The sequence below is a fragment of the Dermacentor andersoni genome, chromosome 7, assembly GCF_023375885.2.
Source record: "Dermacentor andersoni chromosome 7, qqDerAnde1_hic_scaffold, whole genome shotgun sequence".
Lineage (NCBI taxonomy): Eukaryota > Metazoa > Arthropoda > Arachnida > Ixodida > Ixodidae > Dermacentor > Dermacentor andersoni.
Window position 1 is genome coordinate 157,088,696 of NC_092820.1, and position 24,581 is coordinate 157,113,276.

The 24,581-nt window shown below is 42.3% G+C and overlaps 1 protein-coding gene across 2 annotated transcripts in view; it reads right to left on the minus strand.

Moving 5' to 3' along the window:
• Nucleotides 1–239: 239 nt before the first annotated feature.
• spri (Src homology 2 domain-containing protein sprint) overlaps nucleotides 240–24,581 on the minus strand; it is a 49,319-nt gene continuing 24,977 nt past the window's right edge. For both annotated transcript variants that reach the window (XM_050180655.3, XM_050180653.3), the window contains exons 10-19: nucleotides 24,089–24,191; nucleotides 21,419–21,508; nucleotides 20,358–20,473; nucleotides 19,266–19,341; nucleotides 15,005–15,136; nucleotides 13,253–13,310; nucleotides 11,498–11,736; nucleotides 11,162–11,309; nucleotides 10,994–11,068; nucleotides 240–8,851 (exon numbers count right to left, since the gene is read on the minus strand). In XM_050180655.3, the coding sequence (XP_050036612.1) occupies nucleotides 8,718–8,851; nucleotides 10,994–11,068; nucleotides 11,162–11,309; nucleotides 11,498–11,736; nucleotides 13,253–13,310; nucleotides 15,005–15,136; nucleotides 19,266–19,341; nucleotides 20,358–20,473; nucleotides 21,419–21,508; nucleotides 24,089–24,191 (1,171 nt within the window). In that variant the 3' untranslated portion in view covers nucleotides 240–8,717. The remainder of the gene's footprint in view (nucleotides 8,852–10,993; nucleotides 11,069–11,161; nucleotides 11,310–11,497; nucleotides 11,737–13,252; nucleotides 13,311–15,004; nucleotides 15,137–19,265; nucleotides 19,342–20,357; nucleotides 20,474–21,418; nucleotides 21,509–24,088; nucleotides 24,192–24,581) is intronic.

Consider the following 24,581-nt stretch of genomic DNA (forward strand, 5'->3'; position numbering starts at 1 on the left):
AGAAGTTTTGACAGAACCTACATATTGGTTGAGGTGCCAGTTAAAGGGTTAAAAATTAGAAACCAGGAAACACTGCATAAAGCTGCCTGTCTGAGCATACAAAAGCCTTTTTCACAGCTGACGGGTTACCTGCCAGGTGCCAAAGCTAAGTCTGCGAAAGACAACGATACATGTTCCCACTCTTCCCGCCACTTCAACTGCGGGCGAAGCCATCTACGGCAGAAAACAGACAACCGACAGTTTGCCAGAGGAAGTTTAATCGGGCATTGAAGTGATACCCACGAAATAGTCATTGTAACCTTAGCTTGTTCGCCTGCAAACAAGAACACCACTGCCAAAATTACAGCCAATCCAGCCCAGTCACAGCAGTCAAAAAGCAGAGAGAGATGTTCGTTTCAAAACAACAAATTCACAAAATGCAAGGTGGCAGGAGTCATGTAAATACTATGAGACGATCATAATAAATCATGCCCAGGAAATAGACATGGCTGCAGCATAGCAGCAATGAACACTGCAGTTGCATGAAACAAACAAGCTACAAGATAAAAAGCTGTAAAAAATAGTCATGTACAGCACACTTTATATACCTAAAACTTTGCAGAGGCTAAAAATGTCAGGTGCACAAGAAAACCTCACACTCGGCTTTGTCGATCACAGAAAAAGTTGACATGAGGAAGGCAGCCTATATACCAGCACAGTAGAGTATTTACGAGTACGCTTGTTTAATTACATGCACCATTTCTAAGCATGAAACACAGAACAAGACAAAAGTGTAATACATATAAACAGATCACCAGTGCCAGTTATGCTAAAAAAAAGATATCAATAAAACATGAAATCACAGAGCAGAATATGCCATGGCCAGCAGGACGATTAGCAGTTGCATATCAGTAATGTGACCAGACAGACTGATACTATAGGTATAACATATCTGGCGTTTCATGCGTGCTGTTCTGATAGTGGAAAGTTGTGCCCTGCTTTAGTCCTCATGCCTTGGCCCAAGCTGTACCAGCAAGATAGGCTTGTAATTCCAAAACATAGGCACTGGCATTCAATGCTGTGAGCAAACTAGCAATGTGATCTTGTTAAATTGACCTTGGCAAAAGTATGCAAAAATTTACATGGCCTCCTTCAATGATTAGAGAGCACTGGCACTAGCCTGTTTACAACCAAAGCATGAAATTTAACTTAACCAGCTAGCTAACAGTTAAGCAGGGTGCAAAGGCAGAGTGGAAACAAAACACTTCTGTGTCGTGGACGAAATAAATCTGGTACTTGTTTGCATGCACACAGCCAGTTCCAAATATGTCTATGCTAGAACCAACGCATATAAAAAAGAGATGAAATTTTTGGCAAACTACACTCATTGGTAAGTCGCAAGGCTTCACATCTCACAAGCCTACGATAGAGTGACCCCCCCCTCCCACAACTTCCTCCTCTTCCTCCTATAGTTTTGTAATCCAAAGTCTGGTCACCATACACATAAGGAAAATTGCACATTGACAGATACCAAGAGCAACAAGCTTGCATAATGTTTTTCAAGCAATGGTATTAAACATGACATACAGTCTTTCCATCACATCAGTGCAGTAGCATTCACATAATTTTATACTGCTCTACCCAGGGACAAGCTTTGTACAATAGAAGCATTAATATGGACAAACCTCCTATAAGTGCTCGATGAGAAGCACAACTTCCAAAAACTGTCAAGCATTTATTAAATTGTTAGGTGTAACAATAGATTCTCCACTACAGGCACTGCAGACAAATTCAGCATGACCAGCAGCACTTTACATATTTCTTTCACTCTAGTAAAATAATTCCAGCTCATCCAACTCACTTTACATACTATAGTGCTGGAAACACGATTTAGGTTTCCTCGTGACCACTATGTGTGGGAGCGGCAACGCAGCAAATAGCTCCGATTCCCAAATCATTATATGTTGTCGACGATAATTGTGAAGAACCACAATATGCTGCACTTCTTAAGTCAAACTTGCTCATGCCTATTGAACATGGCAAACAAAGCAGGCTTGCACGCCAGTGTTTCATGCCATTTTGTCACACTTGTCAAGTATCCTGCCCCACAATTTGCCGAGCATCTATAGAAAGTATGGGGAAACTGGGAGGCTTGGCAGGTATGCATTGTACTTGCTTCTGAAAGGAGTAAGTCCACCGTATAGTGGGCAGATCAATGTTTAGCTTATACTAGGGCTGTGCTCTTAATTGATTGCTGTCAGCGATAATACTTGAGTTACAATTGTTGTCTGGCTTGATGCCTTGCTATACAGGAAGGCACACTCGGAAATTGTCATTTCTGCTGTTGCTTCAAGGTCTCGCTACAAAATTTTAAGACATTTCGCGAGCTAGCACTCAAGATAGGTTCTCCAGTAACCGAAGGCACACCAGTGAACTAAAGTCATGCAGTTGGACAAGGTGTGCCTCTCAAGTTGATTTTCATCAAGTGTGTGCACATTGAGAAGGCAGGCACTGACCATCGTAATGCAAAAAAATAAATGCAACTCTGTTGCTGTACTGTTGCCCTCTGGGCATTAACTCACACTTTCGCACCTGTATCACGTACACTGAGAGTTATCTGCTTGGTGCCATATTTTCGGTGCAGCCAGAAGCTTGATGATGTGATTTTGAGGCAACAGTTGCTGGTTGTCAGTTTTACCTGCTGCCTGGTACAGTATATTCAATAACACAAAGTTTGGTAAAGAACCTTTCTCGCCTGACTTTTTTTTTTTATGTGAAAGCATTAAATGGCCCTTTGAGCGAAAAAGCATTCATGTGTCATCTGTAGAAGCGAAACGGCAGATAAATTCTTACTGACCGCGACGCCACGTCACGAGCGCACCTCGACGGAACAGAGCAGGCGAAAGGGTATACCTGCTGCTGCGCTAGCGTGCCAGGTGTTGCGTGAGGGAAGAGGGTATCACCGTGGCACCACACCAGCCTCACTCTTGGAGGCCTGTGTCGTCAGCATGTTTCTTGTCTCTGCAAACTCTCACCTGCATTCTAATTGCAGTTCGGTAAGGCTAAATCAAAATGCACCCAGCACCCCAATGTGCTCGCTTGCTCGTGAGGTGCTCATAACTCGAAAGGCCGCGCAGCGGTGTTCAAGTTGACATGAATGCTTTCGCAGCCACAACTCATGGGAAGTGCATAGGTGTCTTTGGATATTTTTAGCCGAGTCCTCTGAGTTAGGGGTACAAACTGCTGTGGGCAGCTCGTTCATGGTACATAAACAATTAACATCCATCTGCTACTTTGTAGCAATGCCAGCACAACACACACCTAGCAATCCACACACCTAGCAAAAAAGTCGCAATGCACTGCATGCAGGCTACTGTATGCACAAGAAAATTTGTCAAGACATCTTAACTAAGAGCAGCAATAGTTATGGATATTATGTACGTATAATTTGCAATTTCAACGCTATTAAAGATCAATCCATTGAAAACATAGAACACTTTTAGCAGCGCTAGCGCACAGCGCGTGAAAAAGATCAATGAGCTATTGCATAATTTTTATGTTAAGTTACAGTGTGAAAAAATAAAAACCAGACACCTTTTGCTGAAGATTTCAAAAAGTGCACTTCCACCAAACACTCCTCAGCAGGACACTGATATGTCAATGAAACTAAATTCCATGGAATAAAGACACTTAGGGCATGAAATTCCAGTTAGGAGGCATTTTCACCTAAGCCAAGAATGTGACTTGGTGAAAAACATCTGCGAACTGTATGTGAATGCATTATGGTCCTCGTATCAAAATAGTGCATACTAGTTATTTCAAGTCCTCTCCAGCCTTTAGATGCCTTTTGGCAAAATACCAGCACTACGTGCAATCCGAAAAACACATTGCTTAATTTGCCATGTCAGTGCCCTGCCCAGCAGACAACTGTAATATCCAGAAGCAAGGAAATGGTCACATAAAAGAAACAGTAAGTTTTGTTTCCAAAGTGGGACGGTCGCCATTTCACACTGTTGGCTGTACACCAGATGCTATACGCTAGCAGACTAGACACCTACATGAACTGCTACAGCACTGCTGTCTTAACTGCATTCAGCCAGCAGTCATCAAGAGCACTTATGACAATGAAATCCAGCATGTGATTTGCTATTGGACGGCAAGCATGCAGACATAGCTTAAACAAACACCGACATTTTGTGCAAACCCAGTCTTAGGCATGTAGAGCTCCTGTATTCATAGATGTTACAAAGATGGGGTGCTACTAGCATTGATAGCGACTGTTTGGTGGTGGGCAAAGAAGAAGCCATCCAAAGGGTTTCACTGCTCTTTGCACAATGGACAGTGCTTTTGTGGGGCAAGGAAAGACTGCCAGCGACAGAAATTTTAATCAGCTGCCCTGGGGTCTGCATAGACATCTACGCTAATAACTATGTACCACCGCGCCAAAATGTGAAGGCTTTGCGTTAGAAATGTCTCATTAATTGTGTGGTAAACACAACTGTGTTCACAGCATGTAAATTCTACAGTATTTCATTGTGGCATTTTGCACTGTCACATAATCCTCGGCTCATACACACCTTCCTTTTAATGGCAAGTTACATTCCTTGATGGTTAGGTTACTGTGGCCAACAAAGTAGAATTTAGCTTGTGTCAAAACAGCCATTATAACAGACACGTCTGTACCATGTCACTGTTACTTTGCTTTGTTACACAACCATCAGCAGTTCAGTAGAAAATTCAAGGAAAGTGGTTATGTCGTTCCCACATGGTGCCATCGGCTCTGTAAAAGTGCGAAATCTTACAAATGCAGCCTCGAGATGATAATTTATTTACACACAAGGCAAGCACAACATGCAAAGCGCTAGAGACACCCTTTACTAAGCCCTTTCAGGTCTTACTCTTTTCTAAGCGCACAATCTGGCTTAGAGAAAAGAGAATTAGCATGGCAGCATGTAGCATTCATCAGGAAGAATTCCTGCTAGGTTTCGTTGTTGTGCGCAAGCTCGCCTACCCTGAATAATTGTATATGATTTACCATTGCACGCAAGTTTCTTCCTTAAGTTGTCACTTCTCTACGTCATTTCTGCTCATGAAATTTTCACTCAAGGTGATTGATACAAAATGAACTTGTGCATTACTTGCAAGCACAACATAATGACAGGGTCATGGTGACATGCACCACTAGTATTGCTTTACAAAACATTCAGTGCTGCGCTGTCTTCGTACCTCAGATGCATGCCATTGTCAGAATGTAGGACTTGGAACGTGGCACTTAGAGGAGACCTCATTTGCATGGGCCCAGGAACACTTGTTCTGTACATGAACATTTACATGTACTGTACATTTCTTTTCTAATCATTGCTTCTATTGTGATCACTTATATGGACCATTCTGAGCACAATTATGTCAGAGAAGATGAGTACTCTCCTTAAGTACAGTCAATAATAAAAATAAATCACAGACACTAAACATTTAATCGAAAGCATGGATGTGGTTGCAAGGCTGCAAATATTTACTAGCAACTGTATCATGCCACAATGCTGACTATGTGTGCCTTGCTGCATTTGGTTTGCTGTGGCCTTGCTAGTGACTGTGGCGCCCCGTCCTGTGTTTAAAATGTGCAGGAGGAGAAGCTGTGATAAAAAAAAAAAAAAAAGCTTGACCGAAAGGCTGCACTTTATTATTGCCCAGTATCTTTCTTATGAACTTGCTTAAATGTTCCACCAATCAGAGGATGAAATTATTTACACATTTTGTTCATGTTTTCAAGGCTGGCTCTTCCACGTGGTGCATGCAAAAATAATGTAGCTGGAAGCGGACTGCCAAGCTGCTAAGATAACAACCGCCAAATAAACATGACGCAGCAACTGTTGCGTACCTCGGATAACAAAAGGCATCACACCCACATTGCAGGAGAGAAGCCAGACCCTTTGAAATGGTTCAAGATGGAAAAAGTTGGGATTAATCATTTTGAGAAAGATTCAAGCAGCAAAACTTAAGTGCTTACAGCTTCGTCAGAGCACCTCTCTATTATGCACTTCACAAGTCAGAGATGTATCCCATGTTCTTTTCAACCAGTTGTGCATAACTAGTACAGCTAGACAAACTTCCAGAGGGGTTTCTTAAAACAATGTATGTTAAATCCAACATCTCACAACCAATTAAAACCAGCTTCCTTACATAAACATCCAAGCTGAGTAACTGCTCATTTGCCAGATGTTGCAGTTTCATTTCTTGATTATGTTACGAAACAATGAGATTAGCTAAACAGGCAAATATTACACAAAATGGGCTATTAAGACAATGAAACTAATCTTTGACAATAGCCAAGTATCACAACCTACTCTCCTTCTTATGGCCATTACTTTTACTAACAAAGCCATGAACATAGGACCAAAATAAAGTATCTTTTTTTTCTGTTTTTTTTTTTTATTAAGGAAGAGAAAAACACCCTGTATGTGCTACGAAAAAGTAACAACGCAGGCTTGCAGCCATGCAGCTTCCAGGCTTTCTTTGTTCAATTTCATTGTACCAACTTTCTATTTTCTTGTGTTTTTGCTTAAAGGCTGCTTATAGGCTGCTAAAGATGAGTAGTCGGGATTGCCAAAGTACTGCTGCAGTTACACTTGGTTTGAGAGCCTGATGCAGTAAAGCTTTTTCGTACCTGGCACTAGTGGTAGTAGAAAATATGGTCCAAAGCTGTATTTGTGGCTTCATAGGCACAGTTAAACCTCAATGTAACGAGTTTCAATGTGTCAAATTTTTGATGTAATGATTCATTTTTACATTTCATAACTCGATGTCCATAGAACGCCATTTTTAGGCTCAACATAATGTGTGTTTATCTACGATTTCAATACTTCACTTCCGTCTCAAATGAGGAGCGAGGCATTAAATGGAAACCGTGTTGCGGGTGGCTGTGGCCAAATGATTTAACTGCATGCGGTTGTTTGCTGACATATTATGATGGTATTATTATTCAGACGCAAGCTCTGACATAGCATGACTTGCAAGTTTGCGCAGTAAAAGACTACTGCAGTCTTCAAGCGAAAAGTGAAAGAAGTGTTTTACTTGATAGTGCTTGTGCACGCTTCAGGTGGTGCGGCAGTGATGAAGGCTCATGGTGGAAACATGTACAGTGCTTACAAAGTGCAAAGCACATGCATAATGTTTAGTGTGGCATGCACTGACAGGCGCTTCCTACGGAAAGCAGCATACATATGCTGCACAAACATACAAGAAAGGGCACACTGGAGGGCACTGAGATACGAATTTTGCTGATACTTAGTCACTGGCCTTCCTTTTGAAGATCAACTTTGGACACAGCCAAAAAGAAGACAAATGCACATATATACACCGCACCAGCAAAGTGCTGCTCAACGGTGAAGGCATCCTTGAACGTTGTGTGAGGTTGCACGACTTAGAAAAGCCACAAAAGCTTTCTCGCAAAATATGTATGGAATGTTGCAGTTGGTAACACCCTCTTACTTTTCACAGTGCATACAAATTATGCAAGAAGCATGGAAAGCCTTGGTACTTGGCACACATGAAGCTCAGGACAGTGTGCAGCTGCAAGAGCCGTCTCTTACAAGCAGCATGGCTGGAAAATGCAATGGGACAAGCTATGGGGCACCTGGGAAAGAAATTATGTGATGATGCCAACGCTTAAGTCTATATGCTTCCTGCCTATGGACTATCGACTGCAGAAACAACCAAAGAACAGAGTGATCCACCTCTATGCATCAGGTTGATGCTGCGCAGAGATGGCTTTGTATGTGCCACCTGTCCGAGCTGGCAAGGCATGTTGTCAGGAAATAGGAATGCAGCCCATGTAGAGATAATTTGTTATATATACATTTCTTACGAGTTATTCAGGCGTGCAGTACAAGGGTTTTTGTCCTTACATAAAAATATACGGCATTACGATCTAACATAGCTATGTGATGATTTTTCTGACTTCGTTATATCAAGGTTTAACTGTATTATTCCTTAAGTGCAACTGCATGCATGAGTATTTGAACCGCAAGCCTATATACCCTGTATTAATTCATCTCGATGTGGTAGTTGAGTTTAAAACACTACTTTGCACTTCCCTGTCAGAATATATACCTGCGCAGCAGCGTCCTTCAAACTAAAAAGTTGTAGCCTCCACAATAAAGCCTGTTTATCACACTTGGGGGGGAACAGGCAGCAAGGCAGGCCATGTACTACAAATTTAAGCCTATAATTTTCACTCTGGAGGCTATGCTCAAACCTCTTTGTCATAAGGAAGAGTGGTTCATATGGGGACAGGAAACATGATAAAAACAAGCATTACAAGATTTTCTCAGGCAGTGAAACCATCTTGGAGTGTTGGCCTAACAAAGTGGGCAACTAGCCAACTAGCCAGCCCATTAATGGACTACACAGAGCATAATTTTGAATGCACGCTGCGTCTTACTTGCTTTGAAATATTGTACACCCGTACCTAGAGAACATTGTTTCACACATAGCTCTGTTCTCAAATAGGAATGGTAAGCTTATGCATGCCAGTAACCGGGGAACACAAACAAATAATTCTGCAACCTGTGCACTTCTGTCTTTTTTTTTTTCTTTCTGGCAGAGTGAACGATCTACCACCAAATAAGCCAAAAGCGAGAGCACATTGCAAGTCCGCAATAGCAAAATGTGCAATGCTGTAGAGCTTTGTTCGGAAGCACCCCACTGGCCAGCCCAGACCTGGTTGACCAAACAGTGGTTCAAGCTGGCTTCTCACTGAACGGCCACACGAACTTGACGTCGTAGCGCTTGTAAGCAAAGCGACACTCAACACCACTCGTGAGAAGGTCTGCCTTGATTGCCTGAGGACAGTCGTTGTCAGTCAGCTGTGTCTCTGCAAAGGGAAAAGAAGAAGAAATTGCCATTCTAAATTTGTGTGAAGGTTCCTAAGCCAGTATTTTTGAAACGTAGCAAGCAATGCTACAAAGGCTAAAGAAAGGCTTGTCCCACTCTTTGCATTCACGACCGATAAATAGTGCGTCACAAATGAAGGAAAGAAATCGGCACATTTTATGCGATTTGATGTGGAATTAAGTCTCATACAGTCAAATCTCGATAATTATAACTCGAAAGGGCTTGAAAATTGTTTGAACAAAGCTGGATCGAATTATAAGAAGCTCATTGAATAGAGGACTTACATGCAGCGCTGGGTTAGGTAGCCCATGTGCATTGTGCGCTAATACGTAAGTGACAATTTCCGGAAGTGTGGCTTCACGGCTGGGCAGTGCCTGCTGCTGTGAAGCTACACTTCTAGGAAACATTTGCATATAACCTGCACCCAGACTTTACTGTATAATTAAAAAAATTGTTGGTCAGGGTTATTCATGCCAAAATATGGTACTTGCAACGGAACACTGGTGCAGCAGCCAGCGCAAAGCCGCCACGTGAGTTGGCACACTGCTGAGAGCACGATCTCCGGCGCACCACGTTCGAATTAACCGTTGAAAATGCTTACGCACTCGAATTGCCGAGCGTTTTCGCACATTTAAACATGCATAATTTTAACAAGGGTGTGGCGTCAGTTTAAATAAACCGCAAGATCGTATTAACAAGATTTCACTGTCCTTATCTGTGACAAAGCATTGTGCATTTCTTATAGGAAAGGCGTCGGCGGACTGAACCCTTTTACCGATTGAGTGGAGCGAGATGTTTCTGTGACCAGTGACGACAGCACAGCACTTGTGCGCATGACTAGAGCACAGTGCCACATACTTCACATTCTGGTAGCACAACGGTGCATGAATATTACGTCATATTTGACGTAAACTTGCATCCACCAATTCCAGTTGTAATACAGCCAAATTACATTAATTCGACCCTGACGGGACTGACAACAATGACCGAATTATCCGGTGGGTCGAATTAAACAATATGCAGAAAAACGGCGCATGACTAGAGCACAGTGCTACATACTTCACATTCTGGTAGCACAACGGTGCATGAATATTAAGTCATATTTGACGTAAACTTGCATCCACCAATTCCAGTTGTAATACAGCCAAATTACATTAATTCGACCCTGACGGGACTGACAACAATGACCGAATTATCCGGTGGGTCGAATTAAACAATATGCAGAAAAACGGCGCATGACTAGAGCACAGTGCTACATACTTCACATTCTGGTAGCACAATGGTGCATGAATATTACGTCATATTTGATGTAAACTTGCATCCACCAATTCCAGTTGTAATACAGCCAAATTACATTAATTCGACCCTGACGGGACTGACAACAATGACCGAATTATCCGGTGGGTCGAATTAAACAATATGCAGAAAAACGGCAAAACACACATTTTATTCATTAGCAGTATTTGTCCAATTCTTATCACACCCCTGAATCAAATGCGCACCCCCACTTCTGTCCAAAGTAGAAAACTAACAAATAAATGACATTAAAGCTCCTAAACATAGCAGAAATCTAACGCGCACTGCATTTTTAGCAAGAAAAACGAGCAATAGTGTAATATGTGTTGCACAATGACAGCCGGTTTTCTAAAGGCAGCTTTGCTGCAATAAACTCATGTTATGCGGTAAAGCATATGAAAGCTACGAAAGATTTTGATCTCTTATCCGACTGTACTGTCAGGCAATTTTCGGCCCAATGTCCCAGAGGGGGAAAAAAAAAAAACAAGGTGTACATCAGAATTGGGGAAATACCGAAATCAGACACTGTGGGTTACAGTTATTGCTTGAAAATCTTCCTCGGGCAGGTTGAAAAAAGGCGTTTACAAACGGAGATGACGTGTGTTCAGCAATTTCACTCTTCAGCAAATTCAATCTAATTAACCAGAATCGAATTGGAAGTCATCTGTACATGAAGCAGTTAATCCATACAAATCATCGCGAATCAAAAACAACCGCACTGCAAAAATGCGCAGAGTGAGACTTCCATGACCGCACCCCTTTCGAGACTTCTGCCGCATTACCTTCTAAGAATGAAATGGAGTACAGAGTAGTCGTATGCACCCACCTTCTCCTTTGACTAGCTTAAAGAGGCCATAATCTTCAGGATTTGTGACCCTGAACTTGTGTGCTATCATCTTTCCTGCAAAGAAAGGAGTAGAAAGGTTGCACTGACTGATGTTTGCTGATGGGCAATGTTCTTGGTACTTGAACTAGACTGTCTCTGGGTACTCACGAACTTCCTTGGCAGTCATGTGGGGCAGCACAGGCAGCGTCTTGGCCACAATGCTGCCACTGAGCTCATCCGGGATGACAATCTGCATGAAGCCCTGGAGGTCAGCCATTCGAGGGTAGCGAAACATGGGTGGCTGGGCAGAGGCCTCCTACAACCAGCAACAGACACCAGGGGCGTGACTGCTTGACACCAATTATAAGTGCATGGAACGGTTCATGATCAAGGCTCAGCGTTTTTACTTCGAACTGTATAAGTGAGCAGTAACGCATTTTTGAAAAGTTTGGTTTCCTCTGAGAAGGGAAGTATTACATGCTAAAGAAAGGTGGCGAGACACACCTTGCCGGAAGAACCTTGGGTGGACTGCGGGGGTGTGGTCATGGCAGTAGCAGCACCAGCCTCATCATCATCTCGCAAAGACTTGAGGACGTGCACAGCACTGCTTAAGGTGGTGAGGTAGTAGCCGCCTTCACCAGTGAGCAAAGAAGGGTGCAACAGCCCCCACATGTAGTCGGCTTCCACTTCCGCTGACACCAGGCCACATTGCACCAGAACGTGCAGAAAGATGGGCAGGAAGTCTGCACATACCAATCAGCACTCTTGTGAGGTGAGCAGGCAAAAGTATGGTAGACAAGGGGCCACGTAAAGCGACCCAAGCAGCCAATGAAGCCAAGAAAAGCTAAAAACGAAAAGAAAAAAAAAACTGTACCGATGCTAACTGTACACGAACTATTAATTTGTCAATTTTTTTAATGTGTGAGCATTAGGAGTGCCTAAGTGGAAAGAAGTGTTGGAAGCTGGTCACATGGTAGAGGGGTGCATGTGTGCGTGTGTGTACGGGGTGATCAGCTCTAGGTTCTCTGCAATTTTTAAAAAATCACCTGTAGCAGATAACGTAGCTCTAATCCGTGAGCTAGGTACCTATATTGAGAGGTCGACATTACTTGCACGAGAAATCAAAACACAGGTTAAACGAATTAAAAAACACTGATTAACTTCTTAATTACATTATGGCACATGTTCCAATTTACAAATTGTAGCCGGCGAGCTTGCAAGGCATATCCACTCGGAATGAATTTTCAATATGACACCAGTTCGTAGATATGCACAATCAGACTCACCGAAAAATTCACTATTGTTTCACTTACGTTATTTAACAAAATGCTATTTTATGCACTGAAGTACAAAAGTAACTGGAACACACATGTATTTCGTCCTACACTTTGGAAAATTATATCTAAGAACTGGTGTGATCTTGGAGATTCATTTCAAGTGGATTTGTCTTGCAGGCTGTGTCTGTTCATTGTGCTCGTAAAAATGGATGTCTACCTGATTTATAATCTCTCAAAGCGTCAGTGCTAATGCTGGCCATACATACAAATGATGCCACCATACATGAATGATGCTGCCATGCCTGCATTTCTTTTCTTGAGGCTCGCGAGAACTAACTGCCCCTCGTTGGTGATGGGACAAAGGATTGATTACTGCAAGTTTTTGACTCATTTGGTTTTTCTGATGGATGTACGACCATAGAGTTTTCTTCCATGGGCTCACATACACAGTTCGATTACGCTATGAAAATGCGCCAGTTGCACCTCTGCGAGTGAGTCAAATGGCAATTGCTTCGATGCGGACTACTGCCGAAGTGCTAAATCGGAATATATCTATTATAGTGTATCTACATTTTTATTCTTACTATAATTATACTTATATTTAAAAGCCATCTCCTATATTCATGAAAAAACAATGCATGTTTACTGATGCAATTTTTTTTGGTGACCTTATGGTGACTCTAAAAAAAAATTTACCAAAGTTTTTTTAAATAGGTCACTCAGAATATTTTAAATCTGCAATAAAGAAAACCGACCGTGAGGGGTCACATTAGGTGAAAAAAATTGACCCTCAAAGGTTAATTTGCACACTGCACACAGATAAGCAGCGTTTTCTTACTATGTGCAAAAAGTGCTTCAGGGCCGCTTTAACTTGCATGTCCTCTTATGGGCTGCTGAGAGCCAGTTTAATTATCAGTTTGCACTACATGACTTCAACTTACGTTCAGCAAAAGGACGATACAAAAATCCTTCTTGTACTTACCATCAGCACCCAATGAAAAAGACTCGCCCTCAGGTTGCGACTTGCGGTCCCTCTGCACCTGTACCCATAGAAACGCTTGAGCGATTATTAAATGCATTGCAGAAGACAAGGCTCAGAAGAGCAAACTGCTTATAAATAAAGCGGCAGAAAATGGTGGTCCTGGAAAAAAAAATTACTGAAATGGAATAAATATATAAATTCAAAATATAAAAGAAGTAAAGGGAGAAAAGAAAAGAACAAACAAAGCACTAAGCAACCCAAAGCTTCCCAAAGCCGTTGACGAGCATTTCAGCCAACCAGGTTATAACTTTGATGAACTTAAACTCAACATCCTAGAGTGGGTGGGGAGAGGTTCCTCAGGACACAATAAAGTTATTTCCTCCTCCTCCTAGAGTCAAATTTCCGTGCTGTGTGAGACAAAAAATACAGAGAATCATACCTCATCCGTAAGTTCAAGACATTGCAACCAATATGCATAAACATTTCACAGGGAGCTTTAGAATTTATTCGCTATGCTAAATTTCAAGCTATAGGCAACCGCACTTAATTATTTTTCATTAGGATGCGTAGTGTTTTGTTTTATATTTCCTTTCTTTTCTTTGTTTTTTTTTTATTCATATATTAATTGCATTTTCAGTAATTCATTTTTCAAGAGCACCATTTTCTGCCGCTTCTTTTATTCTCTCTTTCAGAGAGGCGATCGCTCACTGACCTCCAGCAAAACAGATGACCCCTCCTATGGTCCAGGCCCCTTCCATGAGAAAACCCACGGCCGGCTGACACACGGGGCTACCTCACATTCCTCTACCTATGTTGAAATAGCACACCTTTCTTTTCAGTTCTGCACCCTCATTGCTAACACACCTTCGGTCGTTGCCTCACCCACCCACCTTACCCCCCTCCCCTTTAGAAGACCCCTACCTGTATATACTGTGCCGACGAAAGCATATGTCGCCCTTAAGAAGACAACTCCACCAGTCGAAACAAGGGCTCCCACGTTTACTTTGTTCTCGTTTTACTCACTGTCTTAAATTTCCATCTCCCACCTTTCCCGTGTTACCCCTATTTTTCTTTGAGTAAGCCTCCTCTTCTTGCAGTAATACCTTGTAGCAATCCTCCTTATATTATACTCGGCAATGAAGTGGCACTCGTAAACCCAAGATATAGCCTCACGAATGAAACCAAGGGCACAGCAGCAATTTTGTTCATAGCTGTAGCATTTGCGTCATCTTGCACACGAGTCACATCTGGAAAACTAAGACAGATTCCATGCAGAAGCCAAAATTTTTTTACTACAGTGAAAACTATGGTGGTGCCGAAGCACCACCAGCTCAACGCGCGTCGGCATCTCATGCCGCAAAGATCTGCACAACGCTGTTGCGTCTGGGAAATTTTTGGTTACTTTGGGCCATACGTTTTCCCTGTTAGTACGCTTTTTCGCACATTTTTTTTTTTTTTTTTTTTTTAGAATGTGTGAAAGAGGTTCTACTGTAATTCAAGGAGCACACTTATTTTCATGGTGCTTTAGGGCCCTCGAATTTCATTTTCAATTTTATTGCATAACTGTTGCTTTGGCTTGGATATTTTTTGGCAGACATTCTTGCATGCCATCATACTTGCACATGCAAGTGGGCAAAGAACTTCCACCTCAAGTTGCTCTTCATTTGTTACTAATGGAATCAATTGCAAAAAAAAAAAGGAGAAAGAAACGAATGAAATGATAGGGGAGAGGATGAAACGAAGGCCACTCACACTGCTATATATGACGGATATGGCTGACAGAAGATTCTCCAGCTTCCTCAGTGGTGAGTAGGCCTTCTGCAGCTTGACCAGGAAATGCTGCACCAGCTCCAATGTGACGCCCCGTGGTGGCTCGAAGTCACTCTGGTTGGGGTGAGAAATATTGCATGACAACCGCCGAGCATACCTCCCTCTGCGCTAGGTTTGCTTCTTATTATAATTCCGTGTTATAATTCGTCTTTGCTAGCTATGTACAGTAAAAGCACATCTACAATCACTACCATTGCATCCTGGAATAGTTCGCCTGTTCCACAACCTGCCTATAGTTAAACGTGGTTCAGAGCTTCATTAAAAAATTTTATATGAACCTCTGGTAACTTACCCTATTAATTGCTCGTGATTTTAAGTAGTTACTGTTCTTTTATTGTACTTTCATTGCCACATTGTATTTTTCCTCATTTTTTTCACAACTTTTACACTGTGTCACTAGCTTGTCTGTTTCTCTACTACTCAAACTGTATACACTTTGCCTTTTCCAATGTTTTATACACTTACACTGTATTGCAGTAAAGCATTGTCTGGTTCCATATTTAGCAGTAGCTTTGCTTGTGTTCTCTCTGCTGTTAGTTCATCCTGCTATTGTGTTGAATTGCTGCCAACCTATAGCAACTTATACAGTTTGGTTGTAATTTTTAACCGAGGGTTACATTCTTGGCATCGCTACTGTGGGACCCTCGCCTGTATACATGCATTTTGCAATTTCTATTTTTATAGATAAACTCAAACTTAAAAAACACACACAGAGCTACATTAAAGATATCCCCATTGCTAGACCACTAAGTGGTATAGGGGCATTATAACTGAACTTGTGCCTGGTTATGTGGACTTCGTTGAGCTGTCATAAGACAAGCTTTTCGTCCATGTTCCCTGCATTTCTTTTGTACGAAATGCAGAGATAAAAATGAATGAGTGAATGAATGATTGAATGAATGGAGTGAATGAATGAATTTTGCTGGGCTAGTCGGTGTATACTGATTGGTTCAGCCAGTGCGACACCACACAGGGACGAAGGAAGCGGGGATGACACGGGACAGTGGTGTTCTTTTCTTTCTGTTGCCCAAGTGTAACATTATGCTAGCTGAACCAGTAACTAACTGCTATGGCTCACTTTCAGCCCATTATTAATCTTTCTTTTATTTTTAATGGAATGTTGCCCACAAAGGTGTCAGGTTTGAGTACCTCAATTATGACTTGGAATGTACAAAACAAGCAACTAGCTATGACAGTGCATGTGTCAGGTCTATTTGTGACGAGATAAGCACAGAGGCAGGTGCGTTCGGGGGCCATCGAAGGTGAAGGAGTCGAGAGACAGGGCGAGGGGAGCGAAGTCGCAAGGAGGGGTGGGAGGGAAGCGAATCTGCATTCCCGCCAGGTTGATGGATGGTGCTAATTACCTCTGCCACCTACCGTATTTATTCGATTCTAACGTGCCTTCGATTTGTAACATGCACCCATTTTCTGTGACCAAAAAAGAAGAGAGAGAGAGAGAGAGAGAGAGAAAAAAGAACCTGCCCTCGATTGTAACTCGCATCTGTTTGCCGTGACCTAAACAAAGAAGAGCCCTTTACAGTACCATGCACCTCACTCTTTCACACACAAATACAACTTTCTCTCATTTGGAAAACCAAAGATTTATTCCCAATGCACCAAAGTTGCGATAAATAAAATGTTGCAGCTTTGCCTGAAAGGCGAAGCATCGATTGCGATACAAATTAGCAGACTGCTGTACGAAATGTAAGGATAGTAGTTACATTGGCCGCATAAACTTTTGAACATTCGCTCAATAACTAAATTAACAAGCATGGTGCCACGGTGTTTTCGCCCATTGCAATACACATAACTTTGATGGGACCACATCGTCAGTTTGAATAAACCGGAAGTTCGAATTAACGAGATTCACCTGTGGTTGAAATGGTTTATCTTGTGGGAAGCTCCAAGGGTAAATGAAACTAATCATTAGCATCTAATTAATCTATGACAGAAGGTGAATATCAGAAGTCCCATGGACATTTGGAGCCAACGCTGCTGCAAGACAAGAACACTAAATATACAACCTTTCATTTCTACACTGGCTGAAATACTAAATGAACAACTCCCCAGCATACACTCACATTATAACTGTTCCTTGTGCAAAAGTTTGCAACCAAATACTTTTAACAAAAGTAAGGTGCCTCACACTAAGTGGCTCCATCCTTGCAGCTTCATGCAAGCCTAGACATGAGTGTGGTATCCTGTGTTACTACATGCTACATGCAAACATGTAGGTTACTACATGCAAACAACACTGCTAGCTGGAAAATAACATACACTGACACCTTCAGCACTTTATAATTAAAAGCACAGGCTTGCTGTAGCAGCACTCTCACAAAACAAAACAAGGACAGGCAAGTTTCTAATTTGACTGAGCAGTGTCTAGATATACCTAATATGTACAAACATGAAGCCAATAGTACCTATGGTTGCCAACTTTGTAAGTGGACAAAGATGGCACTACATTTGGTATGGTGGGCAACCCTAATAGCACCATCCTCCCTCATACTATGCTACTGAGATGTGTTCAGAGAACTGGCACTAGCACTGGCATTTGATAAGCAAGAATTCAGCCACTTCCCTATTGCAAAAACCAGCGCCACTGGGACCCAGTGCGCCGGATTATGGGCCCAGTGCAGCGCGCTGGACGCTGGGGCGCTGGGAAGGCACTGGGAAGGCGCGGCGTACTGGGAGGCACTGGCTACTCGTGCGAAAAACAGCTCTAGCGCGTTAAATATGCGGTGCCTGGGCACCGTATATATTTTTTTGAATACAGAAAGCAAGAAAGAGCGCTTTAGTGCAATAAAAAAAGAAAAAAAAAAACGTAAAAAGTAAAACTGCTCCAACAAGGATTCGAACGTCCGACCTGCAGATTCCAACCCCGTCACCTTACCACTACGCCACGCCATCAGACGGAAATGCCCGGATAATTTGGTATGTTAAAGCCGAGAAGCAGTTTGTTTCGCAGAGCTACGTCTGGTACAGACATGGTTGATGCGCTATCGCCCAGCAACTAAAACTCACGTCTGTACCAGCAAGAAAAAGTTGCTGTCCGTATTCAGCAGTATGCTTGGAAGTGCCATGCCATCGATTTTCACTTGCGATTGCTATTTTAATTTCGAAAAGAAGTCCTAAATGAACCGCCGACCCGGGATGGTGTATGGCCTGTTACTGCCGATTTCGACAGCCATTTCTTGTTCTTCACGCAAAGGATATGCACCGTTTCCTTAGTTCAGTGATGCCTTTCAGTCAACACGCATGTCTAGTCATAGATATTCGTCAGAGAAGCGCGGGCTAGTGCTGGGAGCCTTCGGCGATAGCACACATACCTGGGTTTATGACGCGTCACATCTGCGGTCACCGCTTCTTGTGCTGGCACTGTAGACATGAAAAAATCCTTTATTTAAGAACATCGATGCGAGAGCTGAAATATAGAGTGATTTATCCGTGTTAGATTTCTTGATTTCTGCGCCTAGACACGCCAAGAGGACGGACTCGGCGGATTCGCTAGGCCTAAGCTTCGGTGGGGAGCGATCTCGGCGCGGGTAGTTAAAATAGCAATCGCAAGCGAAAATCGATGGTGTGGCACTTCCAAGCATACTGCTGAATACGGACAGCAACTTTTTATTTCTGGTACAGGCGTGAGTTCTAGTTGCTGGGCGATAGAGCATCAATCACGTATGTACGAGACGTATCTCTGCGAAACAAACTGCATCTCGGCTTCGACATGCCAAATTATGGGTGTATTTCCGACTGATGGCGTGGCGTGGTGGTAAGGTGACGGGCTTGGGATCTGCAGGTCGGACGTTCGAATCCTTGTCGGAGCAATTTTATTTTTTTACGTTTTTTTTTCTTTTTTTTATTGCACTAAAGCGCTCTTTCTTGCTTTCTGTATTCAAAAAAATATATACGGTGTCCAGGCACCGTATATTTAACGCGCTAGAGCTGTTTTTCGCACGAGTAGCCAGTGCCTCCCAGTACGCCGCGCCTTCCCAGTGCCTTTCCAGCGCCCCAGCGTCCAGCGCGCTGCACTGGGCCCATAATCCGGCGCACTGGGTCCCAGTGGCGCTGGTTTTTGCAATAGGGTTTCTTTCTTTTCTCTTGATTATTCACCTTTTTTTCGGTTACAACAAAACAACTTCATTTCAGCTTATATTGCAGACGAAGTTAACGACTTGAATACCTTTATTCCAAGCTCCTGAGGTGTTTTGGTGCGGGCATACTTCATGCTGTCTGACAGCAGCTTCAAAGCACCAGACCTGGAAAAATGGCAACACCAGAAAAAGATGCTTTCTGGTAGGGCAGTATGTCACCAGAAGTACTAAGAACAGCCAGACATTGTAATTTCATCTGAAAAGCCATTCATAAGTGTTTACCTAGATGCAATGCAGCAATGAACACACTATGTTGTGCTGCAGTGAACACAGCATGGCCCAAAGCTTGTAAAATGAATTAAAGTAACTTTCTGAGGTAGCACTTATCAATATTAAAAAAGTTACTGGAAAAGTGGGATGGCTACTGGGCAGCAGTTCCTGCTGTACAATTTTAACATCACAGGAAGAACACTGTGTTCAAAGCATGTCAGGCAAAATATCTGACAACCTTCTTGGAAGCTTTAGCTATTTGTTTAAAGAAACCAGTCCAGAATGCAGGCATGAAAGAGACAAAAGCATCCTCTCTACCTTTAGGTACTACAATGCATCTTGCATCCTTTATGTAGGCAAGCCAAGAAATGGACAACATTCACAGCGCTATCTTTTCATGCTATTTACAGGGCACTTTACAATTCAAAAACATTCAGAACACATAAACCTTTGAAAAAGAAAGAAGTCAATGAATTCATTTACCTCAGAACTGAGTTGTGCACTTCTATGTGTAATCACCACAATGCAAAAGTACCTTCTTATTCCCTGTTGCAAGGTGAAGTCAGAAAAAAAAATCCATGTTTTCATGGCTTGCATTCTCTGAAAACACTGCTGGGTGGCTACATTTTGACATGTCCAACCTTATTTATTTGGCCTATTTGGCTAAACTGTACTGTCAAACAGACTGCTATAGTTAACTCTAAGATAAGCAATGAACTTAACGAGTTGGTATTGCTTCATTATGAGAATGTGTGCCTGGGGTACAAATAAAAGAACCCCAGGTGGTAAAAATTAATTCAAAGCCCCTTTGCATCCCACCTCCCCTTGGGCCCATGTGTTTATAGACTGCAAGCACTTCTGGTTGTTAATCCCCAGAAATAAATTCTTAATAATAAAAACAGTGCACTCACTGCGTGTATTGCTTGACAAAAAGCTGGTACAGGTAGCGCCGCAGAGGCTTGATGACCAGGCGATGCAGTGACACTTCGATGATTGCATCAATGTTCATGAACTCATCTGGTTTCAGCTAGAAGAAGAAGCATTAGCAATAGTTCACTCCACATGGTAACAGGCTCATTCCACTACGACTCCAATCGTGTCAATGCTGCTGGAGACTTTCAGTAGCTGCAGTCTTTCGTGGACTGTGCAGCAACAATAGTTTGATCAGCTTTAATATTCAAACAACATTGCCTATGACATTTATTTGTTTACTCTTCTGAATATCTGAGAGCAACAAAAATAAATTGAACTCCTGAAGCTTTTTACAGCATGTTCATCATAACACCAAAAGAGCCAGCAAAATCAGCAACATGGCCAGTACCTCTGCACTCAACAGAAAGTTGCTTGGCACACCGCGGCCCACTGTTAAAAAGAACACATGAATGTGGAGCATGTGAGAATTTTCTTCTCTAGCAAGTGGCTTTGCAGCAGATATGACTTGCGATTGGTAGTGCTAACACCTTCCGAGGTTCAGCAGGCACTTCAAAGTACCGACATCAAGCATGCATACATTTATGTCAGTTATATTATTTGTGTGCTATATGCTGTCCAATGTCCTCGAAGAACTTCAGATGGGCTAGCATTACTGCGTCGGAAATAACAGCACTCTTGATGTTATTTCGCACTGGACTTCCAAAATAAATATATATATTTTTGGCAGATACGTTTTTCAAGGGCTATAAACTGCAATTCTTGAAATTTTTATTTTAGCATAAAGCTTTTACATCAAGGACACATGTCCCTTTTAAATACACTTGCCATTTTCCTGTACTCTGTGCATAGCGTACTGCAAGTGACAAGCTCAAGAACACTGCAACAGCAGAACAGAATTAGTTAATGGGCAGTTTCAGGAATTGGCGCCCAATTTATGATTAACTTCACATGGCAGCAACAGAAGTGGCTTACTGCAGAACACCTCAGCAACTTCTACACATGTTCAAGACTGGTACAACAAGCCTTGTACAGGACTTACCTTGGACTGTTCTTCTTGCACCAGTTGCTCGAACTGGCCTTCTCCATGCTTGAGCAGATAGTTCTTCATGCCACTCATGAACTGCCGGATCTGCAAAAAGCATAGCCAACAGGCACATTTGGGATCTGGTTAAAAAATTATAATAATAAGCTGACTGCGTCACCAGACATAATTTCAAGCCAATAATGCCTAAGCACAGTTCCACATCAATAATAAATATTAGAACCACTTATTTGCCTTTATTTCTGGCCATAAATAGTACATTTATGAGAAAATAAATTTACTCGTGTTAAAATTGAACTATTACAGAACTGATTGATTTGTAATCGGCTTACTGAAGTTTTCCAAGAACTTGCTCCAGCATGTAAAAATGATAGGCTATAGGCTAAGCACAACTATAGGCTATTCCTTAGGTTTTCAGTGCTTAAAAACTCAACTTTGAAGTATCAAACTCATTGTAGCATATATGATACATTGGGCATATCAAGGTTATTCTCTTTTTCATTTGTAACCCAGTTCAGACATTTAACTTCACACAACTAGACCTTTCTGCAACTAGCTTCAGAAGGGAAGCACTTCTCTGCCGCACAGCTTATCCCTCATCACAAAAGTTCATAGAAGGTGGCACAATTTTTCTGCTCACATTTGATCATCATTGTCATATCCGCATACCTCCCGCTGATTTCACATGACTTAAGTAGCCCGCCAGAACACTTAAAAGTAGGGGGTGTGCGAATATTGAATAGCAGATTTCGAATCAAATATCAAATCATATCAAGAAAGAAAGGGAAACATAGAATCCAATATCAAACATGAGAAAACTTAACACAAACGTTTATGCTTACAAATTTCGCACAAGAAATATGGTTTTGCACAAACTAAGGATCCTACTCACATTACGTAACAAGAATCAAGATCCATAGTATGCTCTACTCTTATTAAAGGGAACACCAAATTAGTACGCCAACGCTGATAACTCAATTCATATAAAAAGGTCTGGAAAATATGTTTTATCGATAGAATGTCAATAGAAGAATAAAATGAAGTGCTTTCTTCCCTCTCAAGCTGAAGAGATAGCGAAGTTGTCCTAAATACCAATGAGGCTTTCAGTTTAATGGTGGGTCATATACTGTACTTAATAAGTAGCAATATTCTATTGCTCAGAAAGTTTTGCTTTCCATTTTCTTCCATAATACAGGAGGATACAGGAGGCCAGCTCGTTAAAGGCCAATCTGCATGACAGACAAAAGCAGGGAATGCATATCACGCGTAGTCATTGGCGCCACATGGGTCGACCGCGGTCGGTGCCGACAGTAAAGTTCCAAAAGTGGGAGGCCCATGGCAAGTTTGCATGGCAAGTTTGTTCGTTAAAAGCTGCAGAGTTGTGGTGCCCGGAGGTGAGCTACCCTCCCCATAACAGGTGATTTCCCACTGCCTTGCACAGCCTTCACAAGCAAGATTCCTTCCCCCCGTACTTCCATGCCCGAGTCGAGGCCATATTACATTTACATCAGGAGCCCTGCCAACTTTACAATCTGTTCCTTTGTTGCTGCGTGGTTAACTCGCAGTGCAGGCTTCTCGCGTACGAAACCCGAACCTTTCCCAAGTGAATGTTTACAGTAGCCGTGCCTTGTAAAACCACAGCGTATCCAATGCTCCACGGTCACATGTTTGCGCTTGCCTGAGCTGCGTAAGCTGACGCCACAAAGAATGTTAGCAAAATTAAAAAAATAAAAGTTACTTCAAGTTAATTTAGAGGACAAAGTACTTATCTGCTTGCATGAGCGTGTGTGTGAGGGAACGACAAGATGACAAGGAATTTTGTCGCTATTTGCTACGGGACAAAGAAAAAGGGAGAGAACTCGTAGACATTCGGTTTACAGGTTTTGTATTCCTCTGAACTTTAAACTGTGTAATGAAACAATCAGACAAATAACAACTGTAACATTGAATAATTTACCAAAGAAACTTGTGATGAGGGCAGGACACTTTGGGCAGTGCGTTGACATAGAGGCAGTTATGCATGTTGCATTGACTCTCAGGCAGGAAGCGAGCCTCGCTCGAGAGACAGGGTGCACAGGCTTTCGTTTGAAATTTCAGCAGTTTTCCCAGCATACAGCGATGCGTTACCTCGCACACACAATCGTCAGCACACGACCTACACACTGCACTTGCCTGACAATTCCCAAACTTAGCGATGGACCCTTTAGGTGTCACTTGCTTTATGCTTGCTATAACCTCTTATTGAAGTAAACTGCAAGCTTAATGAGAAAAACAAATGCAAAGAACATGGTAATGCAAAATCTGACATTCACATGCAACTGCAAAATGCCAAGTGGTGTGATCCCAACCATAGGCCATCAGTTATGCATGGTACACATGTACAGAGGGGTCCACTATTATATGGAACACTTGAGTGCATAGCACGTCCAGATTTTCCTCTGTCGCAACAGTGCAATCGCCTGGATTTGCAACACACAACTTGTAGTCAATAGCTCCGACACCTTTCGACACACCTGTGCAGTGCGCCGACATTGCTTCCACAGCCACTTGCAGCTAGGGCACCATCAACGCGAGAGCCGCACATTTTAGTGTTTCCTTTAACAGTGGACTGCACTGTAGCTGACACAATCTAGCATGACAAGAAAAGGGCCAACAGGAGATGCTCACATTTCGCATGACCACAGCAGGAGATGTTTCACTGCTCTCGCGTGTGCACTGGATGAAATTCTCTATTGTCATGGCAAACGTTGTGTTCCTCTCTTGCACCAATCTAAGGAAAAGAATGGAATATTCAGCATGGCTTAGTGCAGTCATAATCATGGTAACATGTAAATGACTGAGCAAAAGAGAAATCAGCTTCTTGGAAGGTGCACCTTAGATTGGAGATGCAAAGATTCTTTCCTCTTTTTTTTTTATGGGGGACGGACCATGCTTTGAGAATTGGCGAGTCGCCCTTTCTGTATTTCATTCATAGCCTTTTATTTTGGTCTTAGCCTTCTCAGCCTTCTTATTAGCTCTTGACGATGAAATTTGTACTCATGCGTGGGGCTGTTCACTGCACATGGCCTGACTACATTGTTTCGCACTTCAGAAAGCTGCACATTTCGCATGAATGCTGAAAAATAAAGTGGCGTCATGAGTAATGCAAAAGAACTTGCTA